This window comes from Nelusetta ayraudi, unplaced genomic scaffold, assembly GCF_046127955.1.
Source record: "Nelusetta ayraudi isolate G7.1 ecotype Tasmania unplaced genomic scaffold, CSIRO-AGI_Nayr_v1 ptg000140l, whole genome shotgun sequence".
Lineage (NCBI taxonomy): Eukaryota > Metazoa > Chordata > Actinopteri > Tetraodontiformes > Monacanthidae > Nelusetta > Nelusetta ayraudi.
Window position 1 is genome coordinate 611,631 of NW_027466190.1, and position 18,370 is coordinate 630,000.

General features: G+C 51.1%; 1 protein-coding gene across 1 annotated transcript in view; it reads right to left on the minus strand.

The window, feature by feature from the left end:
* The window catches only part of bach2b (BACH transcriptional regulator 2b), a 70,126-nt gene that overhangs the window by 19,922 nt on the left and 31,834 nt on the right, over window positions 1-18,370 (minus strand). The window contains exon 2 of the mRNA XM_076013031.1: window positions 4,261-4,515. Coding sequence (XP_075869146.1) covers window positions 4,261-4,503 — 243 coding nt within the window. The 5' untranslated portion in view covers window positions 4,504-4,515. The remainder of the gene's footprint in view (window positions 1-4,260; window positions 4,516-18,370) is intronic.

The window sequence follows — 18,370 nt, forward strand, 5'->3', positions numbered from 1 at the left end:
GTGATGACAGGAAGAACAGGAAGGTCGGAGGAAGCTCCGCCTCCCAATGGAACACAAACCCCCCCCTCGCCACGATGTTTCAAGATGATATCAAAGCTTCTACTGGTTCAAGACTCCAGCGGCCTGAAGGAAACAGCACACTTAGCCCTCTGTTTGCAGCCGGACCTCCAACAGTAGCTGCGTTTCCGTGACAGTTTTTCCAAAATAAAAGCGATGTTTCTTTGGGTTTTAAGCGTAGTTGCTTCCATGGACAGTTGGAGTTGCTGTCCGACGTCTACTTGAGTTTCTGGGCAGCGACAACAACAACAAACAATGACAGACGACAGGAGAGTCTGAAGCTCAGTCGCTGCTGGCGGACACACACACACACACACACACACACACACACACACACACACACACACACACACACACACACACACACACACGCACACAAACCCTGCCTGGATTAAATCAGACGTCCTAATCCCGCCTGCGGTGCAGATTACAGCGCCGGCCAGACGCCACGAGGACACGACCCCACCTGGAGGCCGTCTGAGGACCAGGACCAGGACCAGGACCAGGACCAGGACCAGGAAGGAAATACTGGTTTCCTGGCTTTGATTTGCTTGCATGTAGCCTAAATAAATTAATTAATTAATAAAATCTGTTTTGGTTTTGTTATCATTTTTTGCGCCAAAATTAGCCTAATTAGCTTAGCATCTAGTTTTCGGGTTCACCACGTCGGTTCCACGGAAAGAAAACTCGATATTTTAGCCACTGCAGCATTTCTGGACTGAAAGATGCCCCCCCCCCCCAGTTTGACTCAAGGGGGCGACGGCACAAAGTGGAACAGTCAACGTGCATCTGTTAAAGTTAAATATTGAGACCTTTATGTTTGCGCACGATGAGATTTCCATCATTTCGTTGTATTTCAACCGTCGAGACTTTGAATTATCGCTAGCGTGCCGCAACCCCCCCCCCCCCCCCCCGCCCCCCTCCCCCCACCTCTGGGATTCCTGCCACTCTCATCAATCCCCCCTTTGTCCCCACGCTGAGCAGTCCCATGATGTGTGGTGGACACTGTGTGTGTGTGTGTGTGTGTGTGCTCTGTGTCAGGCTGCTGGTGTCCCACCGACCCGCCCCCGACTCCCCCTGCTGGCCGTCCCGGTGCACGGTGGCATCCAGCGGGACTGTTGGGTGGGCGGAGCTACGAGCCCTGCGGTAGGCGGGGCAGTGGATGGTGAGGGGGGGGCGTGGCATTTGGTACTCGATGCCTCTCTGGCCCGTCTGCTTCATACAGCAGGCTAAGCCCCGCCCCCATCATCCTCATCATCCTCATCCTCACCCTCAGCAGGCTTTGGTGATGAACTCTGAGCAAAAGCAGCAAAGTGAGTCGTTCACTCATTCATCTGCTGTCCATTAAAGCAGCAGGATGTGAGTTTCTGACACAATTACGACTCGTTTGTCGTTTTGCTGTCAGCTGCAACTTCTGCAAGTGCAGAGAATCAAAAATAATTTATAGTTTTTTATATGAACGCGTTTGAAATGAGATCACAGATTTTGCTGCGCTTCTCACAGAGACGAAGAGAAAAAAAGGAAGCAAAGAAAAAACACGAAGTGGACAAAGAGTCGACTGCGGGTGTGTGTGTGTGTGTGTGTGTGTGTGTGTGTGTGTGTGTGTGTGTGTGTGTAGCGTTCAAAGAGACGCTTATTGAAAGATGTTTGAGTTCCAACACCTGCAAACACGACGACTCGTGAATCATTCATGAAAGATTGAGTCAGTGAGTCAGTGAGTCAGTGAGTGAGTGAGTGAGTGAGAGGAAGCTGCTTTGAACTGTGCAGTCACTCTGAGTTAGGAGGGAGGATGGAAGGAGACGAGGAGGTAGGAGACAAGGAGGAAGGAGGCGAGGGAGGAGAAGAGGAAGGATGGAAGGAGGCGAGGAGGTAGGAGACAAGGAGGAAGGAGGCGAGGGAGGAGATGAGGGATGGAAGGAGGTGAGGGAGGAGACGAGGGAGGATGGAAGGAGATGAGGGAGGATGGAAGGAGGCGAGGGAGGATGGAAGGAGATGAGGGAGGATGAAAGGAGACGAGGGAGGATGGAAGGAGGCGAGGAGGCTCCTGATGCTCCTTTTGTTACTTCGACAGGCGGCACTGCTTTCACTCCGGAGTCTCACGTGTGGGACGTGTCCCAATTTCTCACTGTCACACATGCATGTGTGTGTGTGTGTGTGGGCGCGTGACATCAATACGTCAGAAGGCGGCGAGCGCTCAGCGCAGCTTCCTGCTGATGGAGATCGTTTGATAAAGTGGCAACGGCGCCGCGAGGTGAGCACACAACCCCCCCCACCCCCCCACTCGTCAGCGCTAATGGCGGCGGCGGCTGCCTTTGACAAAGTGCTAATTGGCAGCTGCACCTTCAGCCGAGCGACTCGACGCTCGGCTGAAGTGGGACAGCAGAGACGTGTTGGTGGAGGTGACGGAGGAGAGGAAAAGTGAAGTGACGGAGGTCTGGAAATTCATTTCCCCCCCACGCAGAGCGCCGAGGTGATGCTTCTGAAGACAAAAATTCTGAATTCTTAATTTAAAAAAAAAAAGTCCAAATTCTTGAGGCGACTGATAAATAGAACCATTTCATTCATGGGTTTATGATACAGTGTGTTTTTCATGATCTTGTCAGTCTGGATGACTTCATTGTTTTTGTCCAATATCTCGGTTGGTGCCGTCTGGACAACAATACTATAACTGTCTGTCTGTCTGTCTGTATGTGTCTGTCTGTCTGTCTGTCAATCTGTCCGTCCGTCTATATGTGTCTGTCTGTCTGTCTGTCTCTGTCTGTCCGTCTGTCTGTCTGTCTATATGTGTCTGTCTGTCTGTCTGTCTCTGTCTGTCCGTCTGTCTGTCTGTCTATATGTGTCTGTCTGTCTGTCTGTCTATCTGTCCGTCTGTCTGTATGTGTCTGTCTGTCTGTCCGTCTGTCTATCTATCTATCTGTCTACCTGTCTGCCTGTCTATCTGTCTGTCTGTATGTGTCTGTCTGTCTGTCTGTCCGTCCGTCTATATGTGTCTGTCTGTCTGTCTGTCTGTCTGTCCGTCCGTCTATATGTGTCTGTCTGTCTGTCTGTCTCTGTCTGTCCGTCTGTCTGTCTGTCCGTCTGTCCGTCCGTCTATATGTGTCTGTCTGTCTGTCTGTCTCTGTCTGTCCGTCTGTCCGTCTATATGTGTCTGTCTGTCTGTCTGTCTCTGTCTGTCCGTCTGTCTGTCTGTCTGTATGTGTCTGTCTGTCTGTCTGTCTATCTGTCCATCTGTCTGTATCTGTCTGTATCTGTCTGTATCTGTCTGTCTGTCTGTCTGTCTGTCTATCTGTCTATCTGTCCGTCTGTCTGTATGTGTCTGTCTGTCTGTCCGTCTGTCTGTCCGTCTGTCTATCTGTCTATCTGTCCGTCTGTCTGTATGTGTCTGTCTGTCTGTCCGTCTGTCTATCTATCTATCTGTCTACCTGTCTGCCTGTCTATCTGTCTGTCTGTCTCTGTCTGTCCGTCTGTCTGTCTGTCTATATGTGTCTGTCTGTCTGTCTGTCTCTGTCTGTCCGTCTGTCTGTCTGTCTATATGTGTCTGTCTGTCTGTCTGTCTATCTGTCCATCTGTCTGTATCTGTCTGTATCTGTCTGTCTGTCTGTCTGTCTATCTGTCTATCTGTCCGTCTGTCTGTATGTGTCTGTCTGTCTGTCCGTCTGTCTATCTATCTATCTATCTATCTGTCTACCTGTCTGCCTGTCTATCTGTCTGTCTGTCTCTGTCTGTCCGTCTGTCTGTCTGTCTATATGTGTCTGTCTGTCTGTCTGTCTCTGTCTGTCCGTCTGTCTGTCTGTCTATATGTGTCTGTCTGTCTGTCTGTCTATCTGTCCATCTGTCTGTATCTGTCTGTATCTGTCTGTCTGTCTGTCTGTCTATCTGTCTATCTGTCCGTCTGTCTGTATGTGTCTGTCTGTCTGTCCGTCTGTCTATCTATCTATCTGTCTACCTGTCTGCCTGTCTATCTGTCTGTCTGTCTGTCTGTCTGTCTATCGGGCCGTAACCGCTGAGGGCAACCAGTGGGGGGCGCTGTGAGCGACTGTTTCACTCTCAGCTTGTGCACCAAAAGCTGAGTGTGTGTGTGTGCGTGTGTGTGTGTGTGTGTGCGTGTGCGTGTGTGCGTGTGCGTGTGTGTGCGTGTGCGTGTGCGTGCGTGTGTGTGTGTGTGTGTGTGCGTGTGCGTGTGTGTGTGCGTGCGTGCCGTACCTCCTCCGGCAGGCTGACCACGGGGCCGTTGTCCGCCTGGCCCACCAGCGCCTGCAGGAAGTACTCGCTGCAGGCGGCCAGCACGGCCCGGTGGCCGCGGAACTCGCTGCCCTCCACCAGGACGGTCACATCGCACAGGACGTCCTGCTTCCGCTGGTCGTTGAGGCACAGGAGGATGTTGCTGCAGTGCACCGTCGACTCATACACGTACATGGGCGCTTCAGGCTTCTCATCGACGGACATTCCGCTCGCGCCCTGCACAGAAACACAGGCCAAAACAGAGCTGGTGAGGAGGGGGGGGCGGGGCTGGTTGGTAGGTTGGTTGGTGGGGGGGAGGGGAGAGGGGCGGGGGAGAGGTGGTGGGGGGGGGGGGGGTCAGCTTACAGCTACTAGCGCGGGAGTTAGCGAGCTAGCACATACCACAGGTCTGACATCAGCCGCCCTCGTCATTCAACACACACGCACACACACACACACACACACACACACACACACACACACAGGGCCTGTGAGTGTCTACTGCGCACACTTTCAAACTGCTTCATAAAAGTAGCAAAATTGTTTATTTTGTGTTTTGTTTTGTCGTTCGCCGTCTGTGTGTCTGTGTGTGTGTGTGTGTGTGTTTTCAGCAGGTGCACACAACCCCCGTGTGCGTCCCCACGTGCACTCAAAACAGAAGCCAGTGTGTTGTCAACACACTGCGACACACACACGCATGCACACAACTGTTAACTGATATCGCAGCTAATTCCCCTTTGGAGCCTTGCAGCGTCGCTAGCTCACATCGCTAAATCACACAGTAATCACACAGTGAGGATGGCCGCTGTTCATTCTGGATTCACTCATTGTCGAAGCTCTGAAATGATCCGTGAGTCCATTTGGACGAGAGCCGCCTCCGCGCCAAGCTAGCCGTGCTAACTGTGTTTAGCTGGGCAGATTGGATTTGATCTGCCAGACCTGCTGCTGGAGTCGCCAACCGTCCCTGAAAATACACAACTGTCCCGTACACACAACACAACACAACACAACACAACACAACACAACCAGGGTTGCACAATGAAGCCGTTTCCAGGAAGCGCAATGATTCCCGTATCGTGCAACAGGAAACACAGACAGACAGACAGACAGGCAGGCAGACAGACAGGTGGTTACTGGAGGGAGATTCAGAAATGAGTTTTTCCAGCGCTGTGGCAGAGTGCGACGGCAGGGACACACTTTGTGTTGCAGCTGGAGGTGACTTTGACTCTGACCCTTTGTCCCAGTTTATTCGCACCGTGCTGCAAATGAGATTCCCACTTTGTTCTTTTCTTTTCTTTTCTCTAAGGTTCCTTGCAACTTTTTTTTTTGTGCGACAGCTCAACGATCAGAAAGCTCAGAGTGGTGGGAAAAAAAAAAAAAAAGGTTCTATTAAACCGGCCGAACCGCTGGAAGAAGTCAAAGCCTCTCTGGCTAATTGGTGGAGTGTCCCTTTAAACCAGCAGCTCCACAGGGTGGGGGGGTTGAGGGGGTCCAGGATGTAAGCGGTGATGTCATCCCCTCCCCCTCCTCCCCTCCCTACGGCAATTAGCTGGCTAGCTACTCTGCAGGCTGCCAGACCCTGCAGGAAGCGTCACCGGCCTGGACGAACCCTGCGACCTTTGACCTCTCAGCCCCCTGGAACGGCGGGAGAAACCAGTTTTGCTCGTGTCGAACAACGAAACAGCCCAAGAACAGAATCCCGTCTTTGAATCCTGGGAAATAAAACTAACAAACAAACAAACGTCTCCTTAAAAAAAATAAATTTTTTTGGGTGAATTAAAAACGACCTCCACTCGCAAATTCATTTGGCCGAGTTTGGACGGCGAGTGGGTCGGAACTTTAAACGTCTTTAAATGTCAACACGCCGGAGCAGGATGTGTGGATCAACTATGCAAATGAGTCAGCAAACAGCGCGACCTATTTTCCATTCAGAGGTTGTAAAAGAAGCCGTCAGCATTTCCAACCCAGCGGGGTGGGGGGGGGAGGTGGAGGAGCTGACAGTAACCGCAGGACGGCAAACACTGAAGAAGAAAAAAAAAAAGAGAGAGAAAAGCGTCCACGTGCTGCAGCGCCGCCGTTTACCTGCGGCGCTGCAGGGACCTTCCAGGACCTCCTGCAGCTCCTCAATCTGCTTCCCACCAAAACCCTTGCCTCAGTCGGCCTCCTGCTGCTGCTGCTGCTGCTCCTGCAGGAACCATCAGCACCATCTAAAGACTATTTCCAGCCAGGAATGTTCAGACGGCGGCTCGGCCCGCTACAGGAAACCGACGGCGGTGACACACAAATACACACACACACACAAACACACAAACACACCGCATCACACCGCCGCAAAATGACAGGTTGGGTCGGACGTTTTGGTGCAAAGTGCTGATGGATGCAGAGGCTTTTTCTCGGCTTTGCTTTCTCTCTCTCTTTTTTTTAATTTTATTTTGGGGAAACAAGTGGAAGTTCTACTGGGGGTCAATGCTGAACTCTCCAGCAATTAGACCGGTCCAGGGTCCAGGAGCCAGGAGGTCCAGGGGGTCCAGGGGGTCCAGGGTGTCCATCCTTCCTTCCACACCGGCACCGAATTTCCACAGAGCGGAAAAAAAACTTTTGCTCGTGTCGACTTTTGCGCAGACGAAAAGGCTGCTGGACCTCTGACCAATCCAAAACGACGCTGACCTCACCTCAGACACGTGTGTTGCACGCACAACGTTGAAATTTGCGCGATCAGAAGATTCTGTGTGTAAGAAACACGAGCGGGGAGGGAAAGTCTGAGTTGATGCAGACTCAGCGAAGCTCAGGAGACCAGAATGCAAGTCAAGGATTGCATTTGCGTTTGCAATTTACACACTTTGGCTTCTTGAGTTCTCGATGAAAAAAAATCCAAGTCTGTCCCGTCCGACAAGACCCAGTGAAAATGCCTTGGAGTCCAAGACCAGACCGAGACCGTTAAAAAGTGGTCTGGAGACCAGAACCGCCGGTCTGGAGCACTGCGACACCGGTGCCTGCCTCTGACGAGAGTGATGAAGAAGATCCCTATCTGGCCTGGGTTGTGTTTGCACGCTCGGCGCTGGAAACAGGATGTGGTTAGCTTAGCTCAGCACCGACTTTGGGAGGCGAGGCAGCGTAACGGCCGTTGCTAACTCCTGCGTCCACTGGTAAAAAAAAAAAAATACCCACAAACAGCAACGTGTTGCAATGTTTCACCTGTGAGAAAACCAGCCGAACCCCCCCCCCCCCGAAAAAGGCAGTTAAGAGAGGAAGGTGTGTTTTTTTTTGTTGGTGTTTTCGTCGCTGTTGTCACCGTTGTCTTCGTGCTAGGCTAGGCTAACCACATCCTGGCTCTCTCAGCAGAGGAGGGAACGTATTTTTTAATTTTTATTTTTTTTTATAATATCAAGAAATAAGATCAGGCTCAACGGCTCCCAAATGGCAAAACAGAGTTTTACATATATACATATATATATATATATATATATATATATATATATATATATATATATATATATATATACATATATATATATATAAAGAAAAGAAAAACAAATCCAGTGAAGAGTAGTTTCAGTGTTTTTCAGTGTGTTTCAGCAGGAGAAGCGCTTAGCCTGAAAGATAGCAACAGAAAATCTAGCGCAGACGTCTCCGGTCCGGACCGTCCTGGTCTCACGACCTCAGGTCAGTCATCTCCTCACTTTTCCTGCTGAGAATCGTCCGCACGACACCACTAAACCGGCACAAAAAGACAAAAACAAGAAGAAAAAAAAACAAGAAGAAAAACACGATGCGAGGCAGCGGAAAACCTGACAGAGAAAAAGACGACGGTTGCCGTTTGTGAGGAAGCTCCAGAGAGCCCAGATAACATCTGTGCCGCTTTCACTGTCAATGCTCAAAAAACATTTTTCTTTCTTTTTTTTTTGAAGAAGAAGAAATCCAAAAATAAGAAAACGTTTCATGCTGTGCAACGACAACGACAACGACAACGACAACGACGACAACCAGGGAGAAGACGTCGGCGAGCAGCTGTGACTCGCGACAAGCGACGAGCTGCCGCGGCTCGTTTGCTTTCTTCCCTGGAAAACCACTCCAATCATCTGGAGTGTGGTTAATTACTGCCACTCGGAGGCTTGATGATGATGATGACGGAGCCGGCGGAGGAATTTATTGGGCAGCACAGACAACAAGAACAAGTGTCGCTTTTTTTTTTTTTTTTTTTTTTTCTTTTGTAGTTTTTTTTCTCTCTCTCTCTCTCTCTCTCTCTCTCTCTCTCCTGCAGGAGCTCCAGAGAACTGCAAGCTGACTGTCAGACCTTTGCTTCTACCAAACACTGCAGGAGGAAAAAGAACAATTTGATGACTGTACAACGCCGTTGGGCCTTTTATTCAATTCAATTATTAAAAAAAATATTGGCTCAACATGATAGAAAGTTAGAGTGGAGGAAGTTTCTCCACCAGTTGAGCAGCACTGGTTTACAGTCCTGGACGACAACATCCTGTAAAAAAAAAAGAAAAAAAAATTGCACAACTTCCAACAATCAGCGACGCCGTAAAGCGATTTGACCAATTCTGAAATGGACCAAACACTCTGCCAACTGCGTTTTTCCATCGCTGACGCACCAATGCCACACAAACACAGACGCACAAAGAAACAAGTCCCGGTGTCATCACACAGCTGCGACAGACACACTGGGCTCAGAGGGAGTCGCAGACAGGAAGTCCCGGGATGAGTGGAGGAAGCCCGGACGCTGCCCCGCGACTCCTCGTCAACAAACCGAGGTCGGCCTGTTAGCCTGCTAGCTCGTTAGCCCGCTAACCCCGCACTTCACAGGGGCCATTGAAGTCAGATTAGACTTTTAATTTGGAATTATCAACTCAGACTGCTGCAAAAATAAGACAACCGGCTCCTGGAGCGGTGCTAACTGGCCAAGACCAATCTGGAATGCAGCCAAGTGAAGCTGCGAGCCTGGAAGCTCCGCCCACCAATATCAAGGAGGGCAGTAAAGTTCACGTCTCTCTCTCTCTCTCCGTAGGCGGCGTGTAGAAATTTATTTTGGCAGAAAGTTTCATTTCCTCCAGTGAAACTTGCCGCTTCCTCAAACTCTCATCAGATCTGCGGCTTTTTTTCCTGACAGTAGTTGAGCAGGAAGTCTCCAAGCTCCCGAGTGCCAGTCAGCAGTCATTTATTCACTCCTCAACACACAACAACCATCCATTGGCGGTTGTTGAATCGGTCGGTCAGTGGCTCCGTCAGGCAGCTACATAACTGCAGGTTAGCTTAGCACAAAATCCAATAACCTGGTGAATCCCAGTGGAAAGAGGAGAAACCAGTGAGGAGGGAAAAACGCATTTTGAAGAGGTGGAAAACTCAAACAGGCCCTCGAATAAGAGTCAGACTGAATCTTCAGATCACTGGTGTCCAGGAGAAACCAGTGAGGACAAGTAAGGACCACTGAGGACTAGTATGGACCAATGGGGAACTAGTGGGGACCATTGAGGACCAGTGAGGACCAGTGAGGACCACTGAGGACTAGTATGGACCAATGAGGAACTAGTGAGGACCAGTGAGGACCACTGAGGACTAGTATGGACCAGTGAGGAACTAGTGAGGACCAGTGAGTAACTAGTGAGGACCAGTGAGGACCACTGAGGACTAGTATGGACCAATGAGGAACTAGTGAGGACCAGTGAGGACCACTGAGGACTAGTATGGACCAGTGAGGAACTAGTGAGGACCAGTGAGGAACTAGTGAGGACCAGTGAGGAACTAGTGAGGACCAGTGAGGACCACTGAGGACTAGTATGGACCAGTGAGTAACTAGTGAGGACCAGTGAGGACCATTGAGGACAATTGAGGACCATTGAGGACCAGTGAGGTCCAGTGAGGACCAGTATGGACCAGTGAGGAACTAGTGAGGACCAGTGAGGACCATTGAGGACTAGTATGGACCAGTGAGTAACTAGTGAGGACCAGTGAGGACCATTGAGGACCAGTGAGGTCCAGTGAGGACCAGTATGGACCAGTGAGGAACTAGTGAGGACCAGTGAGGACCAGTGGGGGAAGAGCGGTTGCCCACTCATCTCAAGACGGATCAGTCTTAAACATCTGAACTTCAAAATTCCCCCTGAAGAATTAAAGAAACAGCGTTTGTGACGATTTTGCACCTACTTTCCTTTGTGTTTTGCATTTGTGCGAAGCCAAATTTCCCAGTAACAAGTCAGACTTGGTGATCTCAGGCACGTCTGGATCGTCAGAAAAGTAGAGAAGATTAGCGTCAAGCGTTGCTTGAAATGTTGTGAGAGCCGCCGGCAGGTGAACCAGGTCACAGGAACTCTCAGGTCGCCTCCATCACCAGCAGAAGTACTGACATCTATCCACGCGGCCCTGATTTCTCTGGTTTGAAGGCTGCTGAATCAGAGTTTCTGACTCTGAACTGGATCAGCTGACCTGGAACTGGCTGACACGACTCTGACCTCTGACCTCGGACGCTTACGACACCGGGTTGCGAAAATCCGCAGACCACCAGCAGCAGCGGCAGCAGCAGCAGCAGCAGCAGCAGCAGAAAACTGCGCAGTCAACAGGAGGCTGAGGCAACATCGGACGCTTCTTCCCGCAATACAACCCCCCCCCCCCCACACACACACACACACACACACACACACACACACATCCCCCCCAGCTCGGTTACGCAATGTGCTTGTCGTGCAGGCCGAGCGTGCAGGAGGAACCTCGACTCAGCAGAAAGACGTCCAGCGCTCTCCCGCCGTACGCAATCACCACGATCCAAATCAACACGTCTGAGCGGGAGGAAGGAAGGACGGCTGGTGGCAACAAGACAAACTGTATCTTAGGGAAGTAGCTCGCAGTCTGACTCCGCTTCTTTCTTTTCTTTTCTTTTCTTTTCCTTTCTTTTTTCTTTTGGGCTGAAAAACGAGAACTCGTTCTTTCAGCCGCTGCTTGAAAAAGCGGCAGTGTGTTTTCTACACGGCCCTGCGAGCTGAGGGATCCTTCACTCGCTGGCTTCACATGCCTGAAGGTCAGACGGCCTCTCTGAAGGTCGTCGGGTTGAGCGAATCGATCCCGAGATGATTGATGAGTCTGAGCAGCTGATTCTCTCGTGTTGTTGTTGAATCTCTCTCCCTCCCTCTCTCTCTCTCTCTCTCTCTCTCTCCCTCTCTCGGCCGAGGTCACCGAGTCATCTCAGGCTACGACTGCACTCGTTACTCTCGAGTGCAGCCGCCCGCCGATGGAAATCAATACCGTCTCCCTGCGCCTTCGATCGGAGCAACCGAGAAGTGGCGAGTGAGAGGGCGAGCGAGAGAGCGAGTGAGCAGTCAGCTGACATCAATCTCTGAGCGAGAGAGAGAGAGAGAGAGAGAGAGCGGGCGGGCGAGCGAGCGTCAGGCTGCAGAGCTCGTGCACGAGGTTGTTCTCACCTGCAGCGGAAGACGTACTGGAGTGTGTGTGTATGTGTGTGTGTGTGTGGGCACTCTGCTGGCTCTGCCCTCCCCCCCCCGCACCCCCAAACCCCCTCCCACTCCCCGGACCGTCTCCGGTGACGCTGATGAATGGGACCAGCTGTCGGAGGGACCCGGCTTCCCCTCTGCACAGTCAGAAAAAAAGAAAAGAAAGAGAAACCTGCATCCACTCGCGCAGCAATCGAGCTCATTAGCCGCCGAGCTAATTAGCCGCCGAGCTAATTAGCCGCCGAGCTAATTCATCCACAGAGGATCCGGGGCGCCGACCTCGAGGTCAGAGGTCAGATTCTCCTTCAGAGAGAAACAATTAGCCTGGAGCGGCTGCACGGGACGGCGGGAGTGAACTCGTCATCGTCATCGTCATCATCATCATCATCATCATCATCATCATCGTCATCATCATCATCATGGTTGAAAAATGAGTCAAAAATGCATGAAGGTTCAGAGTTTGACGGCTGCAATAACAACAACAGAGGGATGAAGAGGAGAGCAGGAGGTGACGAGGGGCTTTCAGGTCACCAGCCAGGGTCTGCTGAGTCCTCAGCAGCAGCAGCAGCAGCAGCAGCAGCAGCAGCAGCAGCAGCAACAACATAAAGACTCAACCAACCAACCAACCGACCAACCGACCGACCGACTGCAGCTAAAGGCCTCCTGGCACTGAGCCACCAGCCAATCGAGTGAGTGAGTAATCAAAGACAGCAGCACTAAACAATAAACTTCCTGAACGAACGACTCAGCTGCAAAGATTTAAAGAGTCGAGTCCAAAGTCGCCTCCTGCTGCATCCTGTCAAAGTTGCCACGGACGCAGAAGAAGAAGAAGAAGAAGAAGAAGAAGCCCCCCCTCCACCTGCCCCCCTCCTTTGTGTAAACAACCAAAAAAAAGCAAGTGAGTGAGAGAGTGAGAGTGAGAGAGAGAGAGTGAGAGAGAGAGAGAGAGAGTGAGTCGTCAGCTGCTGTTACCTCAGACGGCAGCGATCTGCAGCGATCGGCTCATCTCGTTATTCCGTCTCCTGACTGTGCGAGTGAGCGGGCGGGCGAGCGAGTCTCTCGCCGCCACCGAGCGACAATCTGAGCGCAACGCCGTCCGTGGGTGGCGAGGATGACTGAGCAAGGCAGGCATGTGCGAGTGCGTGTGTGTGCGAGTGCGTGTGTGTGTGTGTGTGTGTGTGATGGCATGCCAGAGTATTTTTGGGAGCCCTGGCTGCTTAAATGCAGCTTGCATGAATCATGACTTCCCACATAGTAGGTCAGCGAGGAGGCTGCTGGCTGGCTGCTGCGTGAGTCATATTGCCGTCTTATATGGTAACACGCCGCACATGTGACAGCAACACTGGGGTTATCTATAGACCGGGTGGGGGGGGCGGGGCGGGGGAGGAGGGAGTGAGGGAGTGAGGGAGGGGGCGCGACTCGTCTGTCGTTGAATCCAACTCATTTGTCTTTGTGTGACAATTTGCATGGTGAAAGTTTCAGAAATGGAAAAAGAAGAAATGAATAAATAAAAGCAACAAAAACAAACAAACAACAACCCCAAAACAGCAACAACCAAGCAAGCAAGCAGCCAATCAGCTGCTTCCCCTCGAAGCAGAATAAAGGACGGCTGCACGGCTGCGAGAGTCAGCGACTGACTCACTGAATCAGTGAGCGACTGACTCACTGAATCAGTGAGCGACTGACTCACTCCATTAGCGACTGACTGAATCAGTTTCTTGATTCAAGACAGGCGGTAAAAACCCGAGGACGGAAACACAACCACCTGCTGAAACACCATGAAACAACACAAACGACACTACACAAAAATAAACAACAGCAAAATACGACAAAAAGACGAAGAAGAAGAAGAGGAAGATGATGGAGGTGGAGGAGGAGGAGGAGGACCCCCCCACTCACTCACATCATGCATGGAAAGTCAGACGGGTGGAAAGTCTCCCCACAGGAAAGACATTACCCACGTTTGTGCGTTTGTTTGTGAGTGTGTGTGTGTGTGTGTGTGTGTGCGTGTGCGTGATCATGATTGTGTGATCATGTGTGTCTGTGCGTGAGCGACTTCTGACGCTCCTCTGCTTTCCTGTGCAGCGCTGGTGCACAAAAATGGGCGACAACAACAACAGAAACGACAACAACAACAACAAAAAGACACAATGTCAGTGTCGCCCAAATGACGACGCTGCTTTGCACACGACAGAAAGACACAGCGTGCCTCATTCATCCACTCTGCTCTGGTTTGGTTGTGTTGCCACTCGTGTCGGTTGTGCGACTGCAACACACCAGACAAAGAAAAGCAAAAAGCAAGAAAAAAACACAAGAGACAAAACAAGAAACGTGTCTTTTTAATTGGGAGCGTGTCGAGCGCCTCGGAAAACAACAACAAACACACAACATGGCCACACACACACACACACACACACACACACACACACACGCTGAATAATCTCGTAGCAGACGCTTGACTTGATGATCAAACAGCTGCAAGAAGAAAATTCTTTTTTCTTTAATCAAAAGAAATTATTAAATGTGCTAAAACACCTGCTTTTGGAAACCACCCCTTTGTGATGTCACAAAGATGCGACCATACGCCTCTGTAAATCCAGTGAGCGCACCCCAGCCAGGTGTTGTGCTCCCTCCAGCGACACCTTCTGTTTGTTTTTGTCGCCGTCCATCCGTGTGGACGACCCGACGAAGCGTCAGTTTTACTGGGAAAGCTGCAAACACAGGGCTAAGTGTCCTGCTGTCAGAGTAACTCGCAGTGCGTCCAGTCGCACAACGCACCGACTGCACTGTCAGGCTGGACATTCGAAGCGAACACAACAACAAGTGCTGTCTGAGTGGCAGCGAGTTTCAAGCGAGCAGGAATTAGCGCCAGGCTAACTCTTCTTCTTCGCGGCTAGCCGTTAGCGGTGGAGGACCACTGACGTTCACACACACACACACACACACACACACACACACACACACACACACACACACACACACTCAGTACAAAACAGTCAGTCGAGGGGCTCGTGGAAAGAACCTGCAAAACCCTTTTGTCCTTTCGGCTCTGAGATGTTTAGCGAAAGCCGAGCGAGGCGCTAAATTACTGCACAAAGACACAAATCACTGATAGCAACGACAACGACAACAAAGGCCGCAACAGACACACAATCCTCGATTCCCCCCCTCCGCCCCCCCAAACTGTTTTTTCTTGGGGGGGAAATTTTTTGTTTTTTGTCGGTAGACGGTCGAAGTTGACGATAAATGATGCTGCTGCCGCTGCTGCTGCTGCTGCCGAGGCCGCTGTTGCTGTGGCTGCTGCTGCTGCTGCTGCTGCTGCCGCTGCCGCTGCTGCCGCTGCTGCTGCTGCTGCCGCTGCTGCTGCTGCCGCTGCCGCTGCTGCTGCTGCTGCTGCTGCTGCTTTCGTTTAGCTGCAACACAGCCAGCTGATTCATTTCTCTCTCAATCATTAGTCAGCTGATTTTGCCTTGCGACTGCAGCAGCGGTGGAGGGGGTGGAGGGGCGGGGGTGCGGGGGGGGGCACTTCCTGTCAGGCACGGATTGATCACTGTGGATCTTTTCACGCCGCGGTCACGTGACACGATGTAGCGTGAGGCCGGAGACCATGTGACCGCGGGGGTTAGTTAGAGGTGGCGGCTGTGCGTCAGAGTCGGGCGGGGGTGTTGGGGGAGGGGTCGGGGGGGGGGGGTGTTGGGGGCTGGATTGAAAGGTTATGGTTTTGGAGTGCGTGCAGACGCGTCGCCGTGTGGTTAGCCGCTTCTCTTGGGCACACTGGCGCACCGACGATGAGTCAAGACGAGAAAAGGGAACGCGCCGCCTGCTGATTGGACGACGGGCGGTGGCGGTGCGAGGCAGGACAACAACCTGACAACCTGCGGCGGGTTTGGAAATCAAAACGAGTCACCAAAGAAAATTCTGAATCTGAAAAGGAATCGACGAGTCGGAGAAGCAGAGTTGTGATTCCTTCGCACTTCCAGGAAGTGACTCAGACTCAGTTTGGTTTTGCCAATAAAGTTACAAACGGTGGCTGTTGTTGTTTTCATTCATGTGTTTGCTTGTGGAAAGGAGCGCTCACTGAAACCTCTCACACGGGTCCTGTTGAACAGCACTGGTCAGAACTTAACCTTGGCTCCATCTGGGCGCCAGCGACGCCAAAGCGACAAGTCACTGTGTTACAAACACACACACGCACGCACAAAAAACCCACAGCAACCAGGAGAGATCAAGTGTGTTCCGTCTGACTTCCAGTTTGAATGGATTTCAATCTTTCTTCTCAAGAGTTTTCCTACCTTTTCACATGGGAATAAAAACCCCTCTGTCTGTTTAAAAGAAAGATTTCAATCCAAAGGACCAAGAAATGCAACACAAACAACGAGCAGGGCATCCAAGCCCGGCTGAGAATTCACCAGTTATTAACACAAGGCAGCAGCGGCGCAGCAGCGGCGCAGCAGCGGCGCAGCAGCGGCGCAGCAGCGGCGCAGCAGCGGCGCCGTGATGCAAAGGCGTCGCCAGACTCACCTCACAGTCGCACAAACGCAGCCGCAGGTTTCAACACCTTCACAAGCGACGGCGCATTCGCTTTTCCAGCATTTCTCACCCTGCCACTCTGCCAGCAGCAGCAGCAGCAGCAGCAGCAGCAAGAGGTGTATTTAGCCCTCTGTTTGCAGCCCGCCACAAAAAAAAAATTACTTTCGTTGGACCTCCCCAAATGTTTTAAAAAGAAAAAGAGGCGGTCTCAGTGGGCGGCGTCAACAGCTTTTCACAAAATAAAATCGATTTGAAATCTATCTCTAAATGTAAAATTTCGACGGTCGTCCGCTGGCGCGTTAATGCGAAAAAAAAGTGTTTCCAGGACACTTTTGCGACATTCCTCCATATGGATGCGTGAGAAAAAAACCACCTGATGAGAGTCAAAACCTTTCAGCCATATTGGAGACAGGCAGACAGACAGACAGACAGGCAGACAGACAGACAGGCAGGTGATGCCTTCAAGGTACCTCGTTAATCCTGCTAAGTGATTGCTCCGCGGCTAACGTTTTTTTTTTTTTTTTCTTACGGCCTGATGTTCACCGACTCCTCCTCCTCCTCCTCCTCCTCCTCCTCCTCCGCCTCCTCCGCCGCTACCTGAACCGATCGAAGTTTATCTCCGCTCAAATCGATCTGCTCTTGATTAAAACGTCGCATCGCAACAGGTCGGGACGGAGAGAGAGACGGAGGTCTGGAGTCGGTGACTCGACGCCGCCGTCGACGCCCTGGCGGTCGTATGGATGCTCTTTTTTTTTTTTTTTTTGTTCCCTGAGCGACGGCCCCATTGATTTTTCCATCACGGCTGGAAATGACTGATCCAATTATCAGCCGAGAGCTTCACATCTATAGGCGGCTATTTGTTTTCCCCCATCGATCCTCCGCTGGGTGAGAGTCATTGATGTTTACATTAAAAAAAATGCCACCGCCTATCCCAGCACACACACACACACACACACACACACACACACACACACACACACACACACACACACACACAAAAGAGTCAAAGTTAAAGCAGCGTCCATGAAAACCACAACCACCAACTGCTTGTTTGTTTTTTTGTGTGTTTTTGTTTTTTTTTATACAAGACTGAGCCTCCATCGCTCCTCCATGATTTCCCTGCGAAAATGAATGTAAAAAAAAAAAAAGAGAAAAAAATAAAATCAGCCATATCAAAGGGACAATATCTCGCTATGACGACGGCCTCAAAGTGTTGACGTCCTCCTCTGCATGTGAATTTCCCCTCCCAGGGCCGAGATGAAACGGCTGCTGCAGGGAGTTTTTCACGCTGCAGCCGAGCGGCGAGAGGGGAATTTATCTCATGCAAATGCTTTATTTTAAGTTGCACGGCAACGTTTTCCCCATCAGCCACTGCTAAGAGTCGGGGGGTCAAAGGAGCGTTTTGTGTGTGTGTGTGTGTGTGTGTGTGTTTCCCCCTTTTCCTCATCACTTCGCCGCTTTGTCGCTTTAATGTCAACAGAAAACGAAGCAAAGCAAAGTTGCAACTCAATCCGTTCCTCTGCAGCGCCGCAGTGTTCAGCTCTTTATTGACAACAAAACACTGGAAACATAGATGAACCCCAGCTATTTTATCACTCACTGACTATGTAGATAATTTCTCCAAGCTTGGAGGACCGGATTAAAACACTTAACGGGCCACATATGGCCCCTGGGCCGTAGTTTGCCCATGCCAGTTAAAAAACCCCGTTAAAACAGTCGTCGTCCACGAGCGAGCGGTTGCTTTCTGTTTGCATCGCGGCAGAAACCTCTGGCCTCCGTAGCTCCGCCTCTTGTCCTTATAAGGACGCTGGTTGTTTGAAAGCAAATTCCCGCGGCAGTAATTTTTTTTGCTTTGTTGGTTTTAAAGACACGTTTTGTTTTTTTTATGAGAAGTCGAATTTGAAATCTCTGCCCCGGATCCGAGTCTGACAAGGTCTGATCACTCTGCTGCTGCAACGTCGAGCGCCCCCTGCTGGCCCAATAGAGCATTGCGCCTTGCGGTTGCCTGGCTGGCAAACAAAAAAACCCAAAAGAAACCTCAGACACAAGCCGCTGCTATTTGCAGGCCAGACTCGGCAGCGCTGGAATATACCCCCCCCCCCCCCACACACACA